The 18,694-nt window shown below is 39.0% G+C and overlaps 3 protein-coding genes across 3 annotated transcripts; 1 reads left to right on the top strand and 2 right to left on the bottom strand.

The window, feature by feature from the left end:
- Nucleotides 1-27: 27 nt before the first annotated feature.
- Nucleotides 28-6,770, top strand: LOC143445835 (uncharacterized). The gene is made up of 24 exons (XM_076945174.1): nucleotides 28-440; nucleotides 531-650; nucleotides 883-1,035; nucleotides 1,116-1,288; nucleotides 1,440-1,589; nucleotides 1,665-1,833; nucleotides 2,003-2,089; nucleotides 2,172-2,341; nucleotides 2,615-2,738; nucleotides 3,020-3,112; nucleotides 3,192-3,292; nucleotides 3,398-3,532; nucleotides 3,604-3,709; nucleotides 3,797-3,878; nucleotides 3,993-4,092; nucleotides 4,519-4,662; nucleotides 4,732-4,919; nucleotides 5,036-5,146; nucleotides 5,354-5,418; nucleotides 5,564-5,662; nucleotides 5,744-5,884; nucleotides 5,950-6,118; nucleotides 6,244-6,397; nucleotides 6,517-6,770. The coding sequence occupies exons 1-24, from the start codon at nucleotides 245-247 to the stop codon at nucleotides 6,667-6,669; spliced, it is 3,183 nt and encodes a 1,060-aa protein (XP_076801289.1). The 5' UTR covers nucleotides 28-244; the 3' UTR covers nucleotides 6,670-6,770.
- Nucleotides 6,771-6,937: 167 nt separating this feature from the next.
- Nucleotides 6,938-13,431, bottom strand: LOC143445842 (spondin-1-like). The gene is made up of 18 exons (XM_076945187.1): nucleotides 12,354-13,431; nucleotides 12,021-12,109; nucleotides 11,797-11,944; nucleotides 11,282-11,455; nucleotides 10,943-11,156; nucleotides 10,686-10,835; nucleotides 10,322-10,514; nucleotides 10,075-10,230; nucleotides 9,878-10,004; nucleotides 9,689-9,799; nucleotides 9,479-9,584; nucleotides 9,305-9,387; nucleotides 8,953-9,222; nucleotides 8,641-8,784; nucleotides 8,253-8,436; nucleotides 8,078-8,169; nucleotides 7,768-7,959; nucleotides 6,938-7,586 (listed from the first exon to the last, which is right to left on the bottom strand). The coding sequence occupies exons 1-18, from the start codon at nucleotides 12,565-12,567 to the stop codon at nucleotides 7,417-7,419; spliced, it is 2,817 nt and encodes a 938-aa protein (XP_076801302.1). The 5' UTR covers nucleotides 12,568-13,431; the 3' UTR covers nucleotides 6,938-7,416.
- Nucleotides 13,432-13,583: 152 nt separating this feature from the next.
- LOC143445849 (uncharacterized) lies at nucleotides 13,584-17,773 on the bottom strand. The gene is made up of 9 exons (XM_076945200.1): nucleotides 17,469-17,773; nucleotides 17,064-17,365; nucleotides 16,826-16,981; nucleotides 16,407-16,533; nucleotides 15,024-15,174; nucleotides 14,771-14,893; nucleotides 14,532-14,589; nucleotides 14,301-14,446; nucleotides 13,584-14,087 (listed from the first exon to the last, which is right to left on the bottom strand). The coding sequence occupies exons 1-9, from the start codon at nucleotides 17,575-17,577 to the stop codon at nucleotides 13,808-13,810; spliced, it is 1,452 nt and encodes a 483-aa protein (XP_076801315.1). The 5' UTR covers nucleotides 17,578-17,773; the 3' UTR covers nucleotides 13,584-13,807.
- Between the last annotated feature and the right edge of the window lie 921 nt (nucleotides 17,774-18,694).

Below are 18,694 nucleotides of genomic sequence, written 5' to 3' on the forward strand. Positions count from 1 at the left end.
TTTTATTGTCGATTCGACATTAAGTAAAATGGAATACATGTAACTATAAGTAACTCACAACCTAAACAAAAATTATATAGGTTTAAACCAAATATCAAGGACTGTATATAAGACGGCATTTAAGTTATTAAGTAATAGGAATCCATATTATATCGTAGCCAGCACTAAATCTGTTAGTAACTCAATCGCAATTGTGTAAATTGGAAGTTGTTGTTCCAGCAATATTTTTTAACCTTGCTTTGTTATGTTACTTTTTATGTTACTTACTATGTTACTTCTTTGGTTTTCAGAATGGCGTCCGGTAATTCAGAAGACGATACTTCGCAAAAATGTTCTTACATCAGGCCAATCTCGTTCAAGCTCATCGAACGACCAATCGATATTACCCAAAGAAATCCCATCGGTTACACAACCTGAAATCGTGGATAGCGATTCGGGAGGTACTGTCGGACCTGAAGTCTTTTTTAAGTTTTTTGCGATAAAATTGGATGTCAGGTAATTTTGCCTCTGTTACTTTTATACAAATTTAGAAAACTTTCTTGAAAACGACACGAGTGTAGAAGACCATCACACAAATTCCACTACCAGTGAAGACCACGTCACGCCGCAACCTACTGATACGGATGAGGGAGCAGTAGAAAACAAACGAAGTAATTTTGTAGTGAGAATTTCTCCGGTAAAAATGTTTCAAACATGTACCGCTACTGCAATGTGTATTAGTTTTGCATCTACCTCTGGCTGGCTCATAATGAAGATTATTCGACAAACGCCGGAACGTCTTAATTGTGATAAGGTCAATGTGGTTTTCAGGACAGTTTTGATATTCAGAATCGCGTCCGATAATTCAGAAGAAGATACTTGTCATAAACGCTTTTAAATCAGGTCAATCTAATTCAAGTTCATCGAACAACGAGTCGATATTATCCAATCAGACCCTAACAATTAAAATTGAGTATCCAGTAAAGACGATGCTGACAATCTTTGCATTCTGCGGTTTTCTGACGGGCATTCTGATACTACTTGTCGGAGCAATGTGTGAGTGATATCGTTATAGGCTACTCTGAACTTTAACAAAGACTACACGTTTTTCACCATTCATTTATGGCATTTCACAGTCGTGCTTGAAGATCCTAAGCAGGCTAGCCTGCGTGCACAGATGGAATATATTGAAAACGAAGTCGATTTAACTCTATTTAGGGGCGCTGTTCGAATTCAGTCCATAAAAGGACAAGCGGTTTCCTGGAATAGCACAGTCAAAATATCTGACCTAAAAGAAGTCATTTCAGCGGTATAATTGTATTTCTTTAAAAAGAAACAAATAAACTTGGTAATTTAACGATAAGTTACTATATATGCTCCCGAAGACGGAAAGAGGGAAAATATGCTTTATGAAAATTCGTTAACTATTATTTATATGAAGTTAAACGCGGCCGTTTTAGATTCGAGGAGGATTTGAAGCGGAAGGTTTTTCAATTGCGTCCGTGGAATTTTTCCAACTTTCACCCGTTAACGTAACTGTCTATTCTTACTTAAACCACACTGTCACTTCATTAAACGCCCCAAAGTCGACAACAAACAACACTTTAAAAGTTAGTTTGTATCTTACTCGTTCATCATGTTGATAAATATACCCACGTTTCTTGATTGACAGATTGATTTTACAGGCCAATGGGTGGCGCATGATCGTGCGGGCTACGCTTGAATGCACTGGGAAACCTTCAAAAAATGCAATCGGCCTAAGAGTGGGAGCGGTCGAAATTGGAATGATTCAGTTTATGTTAGACAACTATTTGGCTAACCAACGAATAGTAGCTCGAATGGAGGCAATCGAAGGTTAGCTTGTCAATATTTTAAACTAGTTTAAAGCGGAAACTGCTGGACGCGAGCAGCCAAACATCTCGCTCATAACTTTTTCCTGTTTGGAAAGTCTCTGCTTACTATATTCTTGTGTTAATACAAAAGCACAGCATGACGTATTATTACTATTCTATTAACTTTGCAGTTTCAGATGAGTTTAAAGAAGGTCTGAAAGTTGCACTAAGAGCCGTGCCGCGTCTCGCCAACATTAAAGTAGAAGAAAACCAGGATAGTAAGTTCAAGTCTCTTAGACCTATAGCTTGCTTGCGCTTTGAGACTATGATTTGCCAAAAAAACTTTTCTTTTTTCCACAGCCATCTTCATTGCATGTCACAAGAAAGGTGCAGACATGCCCCTGTCAAACATTTTAGTTCGATGTCCGCCAGACTGTCACGAGGCTAAAGTTTCCGAGATTATTGGCACCCATTCCTATCACATCCAATCCTCAGTCTGCCTAGCAGCCACCCATAATCACGTGATACAAGTAATTGCATTGGTTGTCAAATAAGAACGCTCTGGATAGTGGAAATTGACCAATGTATTTCACCTGTCCTATAGCCCAGTGCATTTCAGTACAGCGCAGTTTAAAATCGTAGTGAATTGGAAGAATGGTCCTTTTATTTAGGCCATGCTTGGTGTTAAACTTAATCAAGCGTAATAAATTATTCAATATATGCCGTCCTCATAAAAGCTTTTGGCCCAGTAAAACGTTTCGGTTGGACATAACTGGGCTAAATCTTTGGCGTTATTTTCAAAGCTTCAAAACGGCGGAGTGGTGGAATACCTTGAAAGTGGAACCGGCTTTGTCTTTGAAGGGATTCCTTCAAACGGTGTCAACTCAACAAGCAGAGAAGAATTCAGCCGCCAATTTATAGTTAAAAGTAAAGTTCCTGTTTTTGCTATTCAGCTTTACAAGAGATACCATATAGTTGCATGTGAGACATGACGTTTTTAAAGCCAGCAAAACCAGGATCCACACAAAAACATTTTGTCGGCTTATACTACATTTGTTTTAGTTAACTTAGTTCTTTCACTCGCTCTCACACTGGGCTAAGTTATCCTGGCGAGAATCTTTCTGTGCTGGATCTAGCTCGTAAGGTAGAAAATCATTAATTTTTTTATTTTTGGCGGCCGTAATTTCAGCTAAACATTTTCTTCATAGAACCAGGGTCCTCCTGGGCTATCCCGGACCCAACTGTAACTCCTACCACGACATTGAAACCGCTTCAGGAACCAACGCTAATTTTAATGGAAAGTGAGCATAGAGACACATGAATATCATATAATTTTAACAAAAAATATTTTGACGTTATCTTGTCCTGACTTCTGTATAGTTGCTTTCATGTTACTGGAATTGGATGGACAAAAAGTAAGCTTTTCCATGCTCACAGTAAGACATGTGAACAACCTTGTTGTGGAAGCAATAACAATAAAAGTAAGTTTGCTTTTCTCTAACAATAGGCTGCACTGCCATGTTTTGTCGTGGGCTCCACCACTCAGGTTAAATCCTTTCTTATTTATTTACTCGTTGTATTCAAAGTTCAAAGCAGCTTTGCAAGCAATTGGTTTTGATATTGTCTTGATAAAAGTGGCTAACTTGTCGCCCTCTCTGCTCAATGTTGCCTCCGTAAAAGTCAAGTTGCATGTCTACGGGGGATTTATGGCCAACGCCTGGGTAGGTTTGGTATAAGTGGTAACGTTCAATCGAAAGACTCGGAACTACTCACAATCTGCTTGTTAGTATAGGCAATGTTCCCTTACAAACCGTGGAAAAACGCTGACGTTGATCGCTTGGAGGAAAAAGTAACGGAATTTCTTGGTCGAATTCACACTGTGGACTTCGAAATTAAACGTAGATAAAGTATCCTGTTTGTAAAGAGTTAATAAAGGACGAGTGACAGGCTGACAGCGATTTTACAGCTTTGTTTGTGCTTTGCAGTGAACCTAAACTTTGTGAGTCAACTTGAAATTACTCCAAGTACGACACAAGCTCCAATAACAAAGTATACTTCAAAATGCGGGTACGCTACGTGAAGTCTTGTTTTATTACTGGATAGGTCTAAAAGTTAATAGCATACTACCGTTTCTTTTCGTAATTAAAAATAGTTAAATAGTAAATAATTTTTGCAACGTAGATGCGGAGATGTTTTCTTCATACAAATTAATGATTCTCCTGAAAAGACAAAAATCCTTTCCATCTACAAATCATTGTTAAACGCCTTTACATTTGACCAGGTTGGAAAAAGTTTAAGTTAAGCAGCACGTTGCACGTTTAAGCTATATCGTCATCTAGATCTTTTAACTCATAACATTTCAGACAAGCATCATAGCTTAAATAAACCTAGACACATTGCTCAAATTTCTGAAACACAGGCGAGACTGCAGTGCGTTCCACTGCAGGTTACGCAGACAACAACGAGCTCTACGTTATTAACTTGATATTTTATCTAAATATTTGACAAGTTTTAAATGCCTTGTAAAACGCGTTAATTTTATAGCCATAAGCATAAACTGTTGGAAGCAGAAACCTATGCAAGTCATCAAAGTAGTTTACCATAAAATAGACATCTTTGTTATTTTGCAAAATTTTTCTGCTTGAAGAAGTTCGGTTAAAGTTTGTTGAGTTATAAAAAGCTGTCTGACGTAAAACGTGTTTTTCAGTTAGAACTTGGCTTGGGCTTAGCTCTAGATGGAACCATCATCACAAGAGTTGGACAAGATTTAGCAAAGGAAACGTTGAGGAGACTCGAAGAGGAACTGAACTTGCCAGAGCGTAACGAAATAAGCCTTTGGCGCCTCCTCGTGGTAGGACTTTTAAACATTTTTATAGAGCAGTAACTTCAAACACTTGTCGTTCTATGTATTCGCTTGCAGGATCTTGAGTCCGAGTCATCGTTTTTAATGCAAGGAATCGGAAAGAGGAAAAAACTTTTAATAATTTCGTCATCTTATGTATTTGGTGCGGATGCCAAAAATATCGAAATTTATCTCAATCGGATAAAAGATAGAGGCGTATCAATTGCCTACGTGGGATATGAATGGGATCAGAAGTTACTTCAAGCGTCAGTTACTGCCCATGTTTTGCTAAAATATACCTAGTTCTGCAACTGACGTCTTGCATTTAGTCGCTTTTATTTGACAATACGTTAATCAAATTAATTCATGCTCTCTATGACAGGGTATATTACCCATTAAAGTTCGCGTCCAAACCATCTTCTGATTTCGTCTTCCACGTTGACAACTTAAATTACTTTAATCGGTTAGCAAAGTTTATGGGCAACGTTATCAGGTACCATCACATACACTTTTCGTTTATAAGGTTTAAATATTTTGTCTTTTTAACTTTTAAATGTGACTTATACAGAACTATATTTTGTTTACCATTCAACTCAAGTGCTAAGTGCTTGGGTGATTTTTTTTATATGAACTTTACGAGTTTCGGTTATTTTTACGCATTCTATATGATCATGTTTATTTGATGTTTATTATGTATAAGGCGGTATGTGTGCGAGTCACCGCCAACAACATGCGAAGATCTACATTTTGCCATTCCACCGCCAAGTATGTAATTTTCTTAACTGTCTGTAAAACTCCGGATTTTTTGCTGGTGAAACACCTTTACTAGGCTTTAGCTCTTACCTTAAACATAGCCTGAGCGATTTACGTTTATTGGCATTGATGAAGCTACATATCTTGTTATCCCCAGTAAACATGCAATACAATTTTTCCGTGGATGGCTCCCGAAACAGTTATACCAAAGGAATCCCAGTCGGCACTGGGCTCAAAGAATACACCTCTGAAGCAGGTGATAACTTGTCTCGATACGATTTATGCTCCCTAATAAGTTTAAATGAATTGGATATCACCAGAATTTTTGTATTTCCAGGCTCCTCTTATAACGGAGTTGATCTGCCGGCGACCCAAACTTTCCGCAAAACAGAACCCGACAAAGATCAGGCTTTTTATCGGCGAGATCGATGTGGACAGCAAGCTAATCAACCCTCCTTTCCATCCGGTCGAATCGTTGGTAAAACTATGACGCAATAGTCAACGCAAGTATTATACGTCATTCAAAGCATGTTTTTGTTGCAGGTGGCTCGGAAGCTTTGCCTCATTCTTGGCCATGGGCAATCAGCATTAATTACGTAAAGATGCAAAACGGGCGGTACAATTATAACTTCTGGAAATGCGGAGGGTCAGTTATTGACAAAAGGTGGATATTAACCGCAGCCCACTGCTTCGCTAATGGAAATACGCTGGAGTGAGTACAAAATAAGATTTACTAATATTGGAAACATCAATTTGGAAAGGACATACTTAGGACAACAATGTTAACATTGTTAATTAAAAACCTGAGAAGTGGTTTTATACTTTTGCTGGTTGTAGGAAAGAAAGCAAATATCAGGTAGCCATAGGAATTCACGACCAGAGAGATATGAACGGATTATACGGTAACATTTACAAGATTGATCGCATCGTCCACCATCCCCAATACGACGATTATAGAAATAAGTTTGACATAGCTCTGCTTTACCTTGACGTACGTATAGGCTAATTACTGAATAATTACTTTATGTAAGTTTTTTAAATTACTTTATTAAATCATGTTAACAGCAAAGCCCCGGTAAGGCTTGTTTTACAAATACATGTTCAATGCAGCGCGATATTCAATACCGTCGGGAGGTGGCGCCAGTGTGCCTTCCAAACGCAGACGTCATACCAGCAACCGCGAGAGAATGCTGGGTCGTCGGTTGGGGATATACCAGCAACTCGGGCAAGTTTTTTTTTGAGTTGCAAATAGCTAGAGCCTGACATAAGAATATTTTCGTTGATTTGCCGACTAAACCTACGAAATTTTATGCTATCGTTCATGCCGTTATATGCGGTTGTTTTTTTCATATATTTTATGCGGTGTTTCCTTTGAACGTGCAGCTGATACAGACCGCTATAAACTCAAGCAAGCCGTACAGCGCATTGAGAGCCCAACGAAATGTCAATCGGTCTACAAGCGATATTATTACGATCCAAATTACAACTTGTGCTCGAAAAGGTCAACAACCAGCAACGTTAACATGCAGTGCAGGGTAAGAAATAAGTTTATTTACACAACATCACCTGCAGACATCTGTTGTGTGCCTGCTAGTTTTTCAAATAGACTTAAGTCTATAAATATAACTAAATATTTGCCTATTACACAATAGGGGGACTCCGGTGGGCCACTGGTGTGCCGGGAAAATGGCAGGTGGGTGCAATACGGGATATCTAATTTTGGACCGAAAATGTGTGAGTCGGGTGGTGAGAGTGGATATTTTCTGGTTTCGTCTGCCATGCAGTGGATATGTTGTTACGTAAAATTATCGCCATGTACTTTCGTCAAATGCAATTACAGCGATATATGAACCATTGTCTGCTCTGTTCAATTAGTAAAACCCTTGAATTGTAATTTACAGAGGCAACTTGGGCTAACGTTATTGCAAAAATCACCTTCTTTGTACTTCACAGTTTAAAATGTACAACGTATTTTCTCTGGAACTGTATAGTTCATGCTCCAGTCATGATTCAGGCCGGGCAAACGCAAGTACGCTTCTGCTTGCGCGGCCCGCAAAGCCGGCCGTTAAACCTTGCGCGACTCCTTCGTTTTCGTGTGCGAATTTGGAGACCATGATGTCGTCTTTTGGTGCAGTTACATTTTGACCATTTACTCCATGTGGAGAGCAAGCAATTTCGAGCTAAAAATAGGAAGTAAAAAGTTTATGACTTCAAATGTTACCCTACACTTGCTTAGGTGAAACATAGTCGTCGGCAAGAAATTTAGCAAACTTTAAGAAACATTTAAAACACACTGACACTTTTGAAGGTGAAACACCCGTCCTTCACAGTTCATATTGTCTGCTTTGCCTAAGCACTTACGACACTTAAGCGTCGCGGGTTTGCAGCGTTTCCTTTGAGCTAGCTGGGGAACCTCACACGCAGAAAGGGGCGCAAAAGGTGAACGTAGAAGCTGGCGTGTTCTCGTTGCCACGCCTCGTCTTCCGCATGTCACTGAGCAAGATCCCCATGGTTGCCATGACGACACTTCACAGATTTCGGACCTCGAAGTATCTTTTAAAGATTAGCTAATTCTTATAATTGTCAATTTAATGTTATTTCGTTAGTGAGATTATAATAGTCATAAAAGAGTAGTTCGCAAACGGTTTAAATTTGTGTTCTTAAGTCCTACTTGTGCCTCTACTGCACTCGGTCGAGCTACAGTTCCTCCGTTCCATCATAAACGGTTTACAATATCTGTCTGGTGGCGCGATCTTTAGAGCTCTGTCAGTCAAACCAAAAAGTAGGTAGGTTACCAAAAGCGAGGCAGCTATAGCGATTTATTACAGCCAGTATAACGTTCTCACCTTTTTCGGAAAGTCTCACAAGTTGAGCTGCATGGCATCCACTGCGTCCACTCAGTGTATGTGCACTGCGTGGCCACCGGCGAAACGTCACACGACACCATGCATCGATTTTTCTCCATCTCAAATTCTAAGCAGTTTTCGGCGCTGACTGTTCGATTGAGGAACCTTTTTCGCAGTGTCTCACCTGCAGTGTTAATATAATAGAATTGAAATAAATTTCCTTGTCAATACGTATATAATTTAGAGTTTCATTTGCTGTACCACAGCACTATAGACAAAGCACAACACTGCAGAGAAGGCGTTGATAAATTCTTCTGGTTTCCAGCAATTAAAATTGCCTATATGCGTCCTATGTGTAACTAGGAACATTATATCAATTGCTTGGAACCTTTTCCACAGGTCACTGAGCATGGCATCCAAGCGCTCCACGGGAGAAACGTGCAATCACTAATTTGTTGAACGTCACAAGGACCATTGTGACAAGCAGATCGTTGCATGACAAATCCTTGACAGGCGTTTCCGTCACTTGAACCTGTAACAAAGATGCCATGACTTATCCTTCGTTTCTAACGAAACTTGGCGTATAATTACACTGTGTGGCTATAAACGCTCTATGAGTTTAATATGGGAGTGCAGTATGTCCTAAAAATAATATTTGGGTAAATTTACTTAAAAAAAACTCAGGCTAATTCTGGTGTACCTATCAAAAATTTTTTTCGCAAGGTAGAGCCCACACCACAAGATTCAGAACACGGCATCCATTCAGACCAGTCACCGTACTGGCAGCTTTCCACGCAAGACGACGACGTCATGCATTTACTATTTTCCATTTGGAAGCCCTTACAAGTCGACGAAGCGGCGCTTCTAAGTAGGACTCTTTTCCGGAAAGTCTGACCCGGTCCGCAAGTTACCGGACAGTGTGTCCAGTCCGACCAAGGCGAATACTGGCAACCACGCATCTCCACTGTCTCTATGGGTAAGCAAGAGAGAAGAATCAGTTGCTGTTGATGGAAGAAAAATGTTAGGTTTATGCCTCCATGATGACGTCATACCTTCATCACAAAGCATTGACCTCAGGCATTGAGTTGTTTGCGTCATCGGTTCCGAGCAGTTTCCGTTGTCGCTTTCAATCGACCTTTTAATAAATCACTTGCAACTTTGTATATTTTGATTTTATTTAAATTGAAGTTTTTTTAAATAGCAACAAGTGGTCTTCCCAATTTTACCTTTTCCGTATTGTTTGGCCAAAACCACACGTGACTGGACATGGCATCCATTCCGACCATTTTGAATAACTGCAGCCGCATGGGGGCAGGTTGCACTTCAACATTTCTAAAAATGAATGGAAGAACGTGTTCTGCTTTTTGTGTATGAAAACTCTACAAGTTGTACTGAAAAGTAAGCCAGGAAATTAACAAAAATCGCAAAAGCTTTACCTTTTAAAGGGTCGTGGCAGTTTCGCTCCTCTGATGGCCATTTAAGCAAACGGGTCCTGATTCTAAGAGAGGCGCCACAAGTGAGGCCACAAGCTGACCACGTTGTCCAATCTACAAAAGCCTCCGATAGATTGATGAATCTACGCTGTTCAAAAATTTAAAAGATCTATAGAAAGTGACGTCACCAACCTGAATAGAGACATATCGTTGCGTCATTGCCGCCTTCACACTCGTCACTGCCCTGGCATATCTCTTTCTCCATTGACGCCTCGCAGGGACTCGAATCCGGTTGAAATTTTACCATCCTCGTTCGGATCTAATACGTGTTTAACGGTAAACTAAGCGCTCGTGTCAACAACAATGCCATACCAGCCCCTCTTTCTTACTTTGATTCCCCAGCCACAGGTCACTCCACACTCAGACCAATTACTCCATTCCGCGTACATACATGGCTGAGGTACGGCGTTGCCCGAACTTATAGGCGTTACAATGACGTCAGCATTATCTTCAGGCACCATTTCGCTGTCTCCACACTGATCGTCCTGCAAAATATGGAGTATTTCTTGTGATGTCGATGTTTTCAAAATTCCGTTGGTATACGGAGTAATGGAGATACTGATACTGCGGCCATACGGAGATACTGAGTCTCCGAATGACGATCCTTGCCACTGGAGGAATGTGACTGCTATTCTGATTGAAAAAGGGCGAGTGAGGATGATCGGAGGTAGTGAGAGGTCTGATTGGTTCGTGGGGATCGGTCGGAGAGTTGGGGGACATGTAACTGACCCCGTTGTCAGTTCCTGCGTCCCATGGGACCAGGTCGTAGCTTCAAGAAAAATTTGTTTGTTGTTAGCATAATAGCAAAAAGTATAGAAAAATTTCAAGATAATTATTTGAAAACGATTTTTCAGTTACCGCCATTTAACCCAGGCGGTACGATTATGTGATAAGATATCTATCGTATATGATATTTCATCATTGTGCAACTTATTCTAACCGTCTTTCCCCTGCCCAACCGCAAGACTCTGTACACATGGTTTCTTTGGTTATTCCAACATTCCAGTCAGGGCTCGGTCCAAGCATCGTAAGCGCGGTCACCAGATGTCTTTCTTGGTCAACACCAAACTCATCCGATGGCGGTTCACGTCTACAAATGGATCACGCATATCATACTTTTGTTAAAACCAGGCTGTATACAAACATTGATTTTACAGCTACATCAATGACCCATACAAACCAGTTTGTATTCCTTACATATTTCTTGGTTCATATGCGGGCCATTGCGCCTTGGTTTTAATGACCGACAAAACGTCGTCAGTGTGGGCCCGAATTTCACTTTCAACGTTACCGACCCATCCCCATTCGGCCACTTTCTGGACACCGTCACTTGCATAGCCGCCGTATTCCCAGATTATGTAGTTGCCAGAATGAGAAGCACCAACGATGTTGGACCAATGAGTGGAATAAGCTGAGAAGAGCATTCTTAACTGTTGAGTTTAAGCTTACCTAAGCAGAACTTACCAAATTATTCAAACTAAATTTTGAAGATATTTTAACGACTTGTAAGTTCCAGATATTTTCTAACTTTCTTACGAGGATAATCTATTGGGTGTGACTGCGGTGACCAAAGTCCATAAAACGTCATTCTGTATCTAGCGGTACCACATGCGCAACACCCTGTAGTGTTTGGTGCTAAAGATGCTGTGGTCTGATTTCTTACACAAATGTTGAAAGTAAGTCCGCCCTTGCCCTTAAACCATATTGGACCTGGACAATAACATGACACAAAAATTTGATCTCAGTATATCTTTAAGTTTCCAAACCTTACAAGTTAAGATTGAAGTCGGGACAGAAAGTAAAAGTGAAATGCTACGGATGTTGTGCATAATTCCTTACTGACAAAAATTAACAACAAAGATATTTATAATGCAGAAATAAATTAAATACATTTGTGTGCACAAATTTTGCACAGCATATCGTTATGTGTTGGTCAACTTCACAGACGTAAGGGAAGAGACATTATTCATTTAAAATTTTAAACTATACGTTTCATCATCAAAATCATCCTTTTAAAAATTACACATGTAGAACCAAAACATAGAAATTACCTTTCTGAATTACACTTCCAATAATTTGTACGCAACCACCAACTGACGCCCTCCAACGAACTTGCACCCGGCTTTTTTTACCGTTGGTCACGTGAGTAGCGACATTGGGGCATCCCCGTTTCACTTGCGCCATATATTTGTTGACAACCTTCAACGTGCAGCAGTTTATGCGGAGATTACGAATTGAAACACAAACCTAAAGACAACGATATTTTCTCACTCACTGCAAATGAGCCAGCAGCCTGGTTGTCTGTTGCAACCGCTTTCAACGCGAATCCTCGAAAAGATATTTGACCTGTGCTCTGAAGCGTAACTGGAGAAGATAGAAATCATGCTAACACAAAATTAACGGAGCTAAACGTAATGCCATTTTAATTTATAAATGCTGTATAAAGCTTCAGCAACGTAACATTCAAACATTTCCTTAAATTTTTAACACTTACCTGCACTCTACAAAAGTATGACAGTAAGCTAAGCGAACTAATCAGTAGCAAACATAAACCGACGGATCGCTTGTATTTCAACAAAATTATAAATTGCAAGTAAAACATACTGACCGATGTATTCTTGTTCTGGTTCAAAGCCTCTTTCGACGCCATCAATTTTTATTTGAAAACCATTATCTCCATTCCTTGGAGCTGAATAGTACTTGTTCGATGGATCTCCTTGGCAATTAAACTGGTCGCCAACTGTCCCAAGTTGGCCCTTGCTTATGGAGATGGTTGCAAAAAGACAGCAAACAAGGATATATGGAAAACATAGACTACCCATCGCTACCTTTAAACTCCATTCAAAATTTGAAATTGTTAAACAGCAAGCACACAGCTTTTAAAATGTCAGGTTATATCAGGAACTGTAGTCTTGAAAAACCAATGACCGTATTGAAAATTGCGCTAAACGAATTTTGTAAGCGCCCAATAACTTATCCAGCATATCGATCGCAGGGCTCTCTCATTCGATTTCCGAACATCATCCACTCAAGCGCAATGACAAAACTATACCTGCTGTATAACATTACTTTATTTCCTGGGATTCAACACTTTCGACGTCTGTTGGTTAACTTTTAGCGAATCATCCATTCCAAATTTCTAAATTAACTGTAGCTGGCTTTCCCGTGACTTACCTGAGCTGAAGCGAAGTGATTATCGTGATTAAACCGTGAAAAACGACAATAGCTAGTATGCGTTGTCAAGCATAAGCATTTTGAAAAACGTATACCAAAGGTATTTCGGCTGACAACGCTTTTTGAAGGTAACTGAATTTGTATCGATATACTGTTCACAGTCATGTATAAGACCTGAACTATAGCGTAACGAAACCAAAAATACATCTGCAATATTTTGAGCCAGCATAGCACGTTTACTCTTGAAGGGATTTGTCTTAATCAGAAACAGCAGCGCACCTTCGCATTTCAAACCGCTTTGTGTTTTGATGCGTGAAAAATGCGCTTGAACATTTTACGCTTGAATAAAAAAACAATTTATCTAAATGAGATTTTAACGAGGCAATTTCTTTTCCGTTTTACCGCAAGAGAAGTTGAGAAGTTTTCGAAAGCGTCCTCCACGGAAAGTCAAGTGGTGTCTGCCTTTGTTACTTCCTTGCTGTTTTGACTCTTACAATTACAGTTACGTTAGTGTAACCGCCTTTAAAATACGGAAGCTATTTCAAACAAGCAACCTAATTAACGATAATGTTTACCATTTCAAGAATTCCTTATCATTATAAAATGTAATTAGTTAAAACACACAAACAGTCCATTGGCAAAAATCGGCTATATAAAATACAACTTTTAATATCGTACACCAGATTGACGTTTTATTTGGCCAAATGTATAGAACAACGCGTATTACGCATCTCGTTGATTGATTTTTACATGCAGCGTTTTGTTATATAAACAAAGAAACCGCAAAAAGAAAAAGTGCAAAATGTTAAACTCAAAGCTTTCATCTTTCAAAAACTCACACACATAATTATAGTAAAGCGTTTTTGGTGCAGACGCTACGGAGCTTTCTCAACATTTCAGTCTCCCGTAGCCTGACCAGGCGAACGAACAAACGACACCAAACCTTTGATTTTCAGCAACTTGAAGACGCCTATTGTTAGCTGCCTGCTTACTGTGACTGGTGGTTAGCCTTTCGATAAGCCGCAACTGATTTTCCATGGTTGGTCGCTGTGACAGAGATTTCATGTTTGCCGAATGCACTGGCCTTGGCTGCGATGGCCGTGACAAGCGTCTTGTCATATCATCGATTTGTCCCGTAGAAAGTTTTTTCTCGCATCCTTTTGACTTTCTTTACACGTAAGTATAACAACATATGATTAATTACACCTTTGCGTAGACTCGTTTTCGTTTTTTCGGAAACCAAAATTTGTAGTAAACCGTCACCAAAACAGAGTAGCGATTTCAACATTGCTACATATAAGACCGTAAATTTATACGACACAACAAATGATTACGTCACAGTAAGATTAAAAACCGATTATATAGACTTGTAGTTATCGACCTTTTTGAAGGAATGTTGTAATCGCCAATGGTTTGATCGATGCAAATCTTTTTGATCGGGTCAAAAATCGCATTGGTGACGTAGGACGAAACTACTTGCTCTTGAATGGACAAGTTTGGTTCATATGAGTTCATATTCGCAACTGCCTGCAAAGATTTGCACAGTTTAATACGTTAAGGTTTTCGCACGGAGCGGTACAGGATTACGTAAGCTAGAAAAAAATATGCAAACCTGATTAATTTGCTTCAAGCGAAGCTCGAGGTTACAGAACTGCCGCTGCGTCCGCGCCCTATAAGTTAACGTTACGCTGCCATTAATTACCTTTTCTGATAACTAATTAATAATTAAGGGAAGCATTGACCTATAACAATTCCTACCTTTATACTCATTGGGTAAGATTGGTATAAATCGTAAACTCGTTGCAGTTAAAGTTAATAAAAAGTCAATGTTACTGTATTTAAGTTACGTACAAACTGTGGTGGTCTTTGGTTTGACTCAATTGCGCAACCGTCCGGTCGAGATTTCTCAGCACACTTCGCGTGTTGGCGCACAAAAAATTAAATTGTTTATCGTTACTGGTACGTCTGTGATTCCTGTATTACAACAAAGAAGGGTTTATCTCATGTCTGTATATAAGCTCTTCTTCATAAAACACTTAAAAGCACTAAAGTTTGAAGCATGGTCAACATTGGAAAAGCAATAACACTGTGGTAGGAAACTTACAACGTCATAGAGTTTCGTTCGGATTTGTAAAGACGATCGACAATCCGGTTAACTTCTTGTGACGTGACAATTGCATAACCACAGTGTCTTTCACGAAATGATCTTTCACGTGACGACAAATAGGGATTTCTCCTGCTGGCCGGTGTGCTTGCTACTCATTAACATACATGAGAACTCGTCATACGAAAAACTGACAGTGCAAGCACTAGATAGCTTTAACGTAACTGGCACAGCAAAGCAGAATATCGAAATTGTAATGAACACAATTTGCATGTCTTCATGCGGATAATAATTCCTATAACGCGTTAGCTGCGATGTAACAAGCTTTTGTATGATTAGCCATATTTGTCACAATTCGCTTCTTTCAATGCGTTCGTAAATTGCGAACATATTCACAAGTTGCGTACGGGTTCACAATTTACGAACGCGTAGGTTTGATTTTTTGTCTGGTCGAAAGGGTCATAATAACGCGTTGGTAAATTACATACGAGTTGAGAAATTGCATGCACGCTAAATTCGTAAATTGTGAACCCGTACGCAATTTGTGAACGTTCGCAATTTACGTACACGCTGAGTAAAGCGAATTCTGACACGTATGACTAACCATAGCTTTGCTTACAACGTCTTCAAGGAAATCAAAACAGGAGTGTCTTAATGGCATTATAGCCTCCTGCGCAAACACCCTGTAAAGTATACTTTGTTTGTCACCAGGCATAATTTCAATGACAAAAGATGCTCAGTTGGTGAATTAATTCTTTTATGAACCAACGTTTCGCAAACCCATGCAGGTGAGCTTCGTCAGGGCAGATTACAACAAGAGAGACGTTGGCTCATAAAAGAATTAATTCACCAACTGAGCATCTTTTGTTGTTGGTACGGTATAAAGTATGCTGGGGCTCTCGAGAGCCCCGTTACTTTTTGCTTTATCTGTAATATAAACTATTACTATAACCAACTTTTACGGTGACCATTTTTGCCAAATGCAAACAACCTAACAATTTGAACAGGCGAATAGGCTCCACCATAACAACCAATTCATTATAAAAGAATTTGTAACTGTAGAAAGCTATAATGTTTCTATCCCCTTCAACTGCTAATTTTAAACCAAACCCGTTGGTAGCATATATCTGAAAATGACCATGAGGCACACACGTTGAGACAGCCCTGGGTAAAAGTAAACGGACATCACATCGTCGCAAATGAATAACATATGAAACCCAGGCTGTAATCCTCCTAATAGTGCTTATGAACTATAGTCGTGCTACTCTGTAACTTTCTGAGACTTTTTCCTATAAATTGCGTAGTAGCAAGTTAAGATGGACAACAGACATTTTGTTCAGTGTGCAATGCCTTCATTGTACACTGAATATTGTACATGCTTACCAATCGTGCCTTCATTTAAGTGCTCAACTCTTGTTTTTTGCTTTTCAGATTTTAAAACTTTATTACTGGAAACTTCGGCTTCGGTAGACGGAATCTTCATATTGAGGCGTTTCTTGTGTGCGTTTTTCTGTCGTAAGGTGTGTACAGCATATTTTGTTAAAAAACCACGTACCAATTTTAGCCTATATAAGCTAATTATATAGCCTATATAGCCAATATAAGCCAATCATGCCGGCCGACGTGAACATATTTCTGGAATAAAATTATTTTGTTGTTGATATAAAACGCATTTCCTTTACTGTATAGCCTACAGGCTTATACGATCTTGTGAAATTCACATTATGAGAATGTTTGGTTCACGCTATTTGTTCATGAAATACAAGTAACTCAATTCGCTTTTTAACCAGCAATTCACATACCCGCTTGTCTTCGAAGTGAAGACTACACGAGAAACTTTTTGCATTTTTTGTAGAATGCAAATACTTCTTGTTTTTAGTAGATGTATCACTTGCATAAGCTACATCACGCTTTTTCTGTCGCCTCGTCTCGAATCGTTTTTTCGAAATCTTCACTTTCTTAGAAAAATTGTAAAGGTTTTTAAGTAATAGAATGTATAAATGTACTATCCTAGGGTCACTTATAATTCTTGAAACTGACCTTTTGATTTAACGATGCTTCTTCAGCTTTCTTTGGATGTTTTTCTTCTACGCTTTTTCTACTTTGACATTTCTTTGTACTAGCAGCAAATGATAACACGTTGTATCGTTGTCTTGAATTTGTTGTTAGAAATGAGGTCATCAAACAAAGATACTCGATTTTGCTTTTTCGGGTATCGTCGTTATTATTATGATCGTAAATGCCATTTTTGTCGGTCGATAAACACTCTCTGTGCGTCAAGTCAGGAAGAGATTTAGTTCTTCTGTTTAACAACTTTGAAAAAGCCAGCCTTTCAGCTTGGTCTATCAGAAAAGCATGTGTTTGTAAAGACTATAGCCTATTTAGGTATTTGCAACCATACTAAGTTTCTTACTGGAGATTCAAGTTCTATAGCGTGCAACCTACCTAAATTTTTCTTTTTGTTCTCGTCCTTTGTCAGTCGTTTGAGTTTGCTTGACCTGTTCCAAGTTAAACAACTGGAAGTTCGATTTCTGTTTGACCAGCCGCATCCCATATTTGCGATATGTTGTTAATGACTAAAAATATGTCGATAAATACCACGGCTCGAAGCATGTGTACTCATAGCCACGTCGTTTGTGAGAGCTGAGTGTCTCTTGTTATATTATTGATAAGCTTTTGAAGAGTATTAGAAATCATATTTATGTCAAGTACTTTATTAGAACCAATGTTAATATGCTACAGTATTTATCGATACAACTGCCTCATCTATAACCAAAATACTGTAGACGTAGTGAGCTTGATACTCAGAAATATAGTGGAAAAGTTTCACAATTTTTCATTTCATCATATAGTATCATTTCTATTTGGTCGTTGACTGTGGAGATCGAAAGGAATGGTGTTAGTTAACTTGTTATAGCATTATCTAACAAGCAATATACTTTCAAAGACTTAGCGAACAGGAAAAAAGCGGCAAAGTCCCGAGAGCTCAAAACGTGCAAGAATTTTAACTAAACAGCAATGCTATAACGATAAAAGTTCAACGCGATCAACAAAACTAAGTGTTTACATCGACGTTGACAGAAATGAATAATTAAAAACAAGAAAAATGAATGACAAAAAAAACCAAAATCATAAAAAATACACAGGGACATCAATCGATAAGGTGGAATTGCCTCTATGCTTATACTTAAATCGAAACAGATACATTGGGAGGAAAACGAAGTGGACGTCCTAGCGAAGAGTTGCTAATGCACAAAAGAATGGTTAAAATGAACCCAACACCAAAAGAAACACCATCCCATGGATCAAAACCCCGTTTTTGTGGCCAGAATGAGGGCGCTATACCAGGGTCCTCAAGTGGACAAACAATTACCAATGAATGCGATAGTTTAAAATGGCATACCTCAAAGTTCCCAAGAACTTGATGTTTAAAAGTTAAGTTAAGACGCATATAATTAGGCTACGTTGTATAATAATAAAGTATATTGGTCATTAAAAAACGATTCAAAATGCTATGTTACAGTAATATAGTAAAATGAAGTTTTTATCGTAATGCTGTGTTTGCTTTCCACAAAATCTTCATGTGTAAGTGAAGATAAAGCTGATAAGTCATCGATTGAAGAGATTTGAATCGTAACACTGAGGAGAGGATTGAAATGGTGAAAGTGATA

The sequence above is a fragment of the Clavelina lepadiformis genome, chromosome 1 (genome assembly GCF_947623445.1).
Source record: "Clavelina lepadiformis chromosome 1, kaClaLepa1.1, whole genome shotgun sequence".
Taxonomy (NCBI): domain Eukaryota; kingdom Metazoa; phylum Chordata; class Ascidiacea; order Aplousobranchia; family Clavelinidae; genus Clavelina; species Clavelina lepadiformis.

Bases quoted from the DNA above. Each gene is read 5' to 3' on its own strand.
- LOC143445849 (XM_076945200.1), bottom strand. From the start codon at position 17,577: ATGGGATGCGGCTGGTCAAACAGAAATCGAACTTCCAGTTGTTTAACT. The intron at 15,175-16,406 runs GTAAGCATGTAC...GTTAATGAGTAG, and splicing joins CTTAAATGAAGGCACGATTG to CAAGCACACCGGCCAGCAGG. The intron at 14,447-14,531 runs GTTTGCATATTT...AAATCTTTGCAG, and splicing joins GCTTGAAGCAAATTAATCAG to GCAGTTGCGAATATGAACTC.
- LOC143445842 (XM_076945187.1), bottom strand. From the start codon at position 12,567: ATGGGTAGTCTATGTTTTCCATATATCCTTGTTTGCTGTCTTTTTGCA. The intron at 11,945-12,020 runs GTGAGTGAGAAA...TGCACGTTGAAG, and splicing joins AGGCTGCTGGCTCATTTGCA to GTTGTCAACAAATATATGGC. The intron at 10,836-10,942 runs GTAAGGAATACA...ATCCATTTGTAG, and splicing joins GCATATGAACCAAGAAATAT to ACGTGAACCGCCATCGGATG.
- LOC143445835 (XM_076945174.1), top strand. From the start codon at position 245: ATGTTACTTTTTATGTTACTTACTATGTTACTTCTTTGGTTTTCAGAA. The intron at 4,093-4,518 runs GTTGGAAAAAGT...CGTGTTTTTCAG, and splicing joins ACGCCTTTACATTTGACCAG to TTAGAACTTGGCTTGGGCTT. The intron at 5,147-5,353 runs GTACCATCACAT...ATTATGTATAAG, and splicing joins TTTATGGGCAACGTTATCAG to GCGGTATGTGTGCGAGTCAC.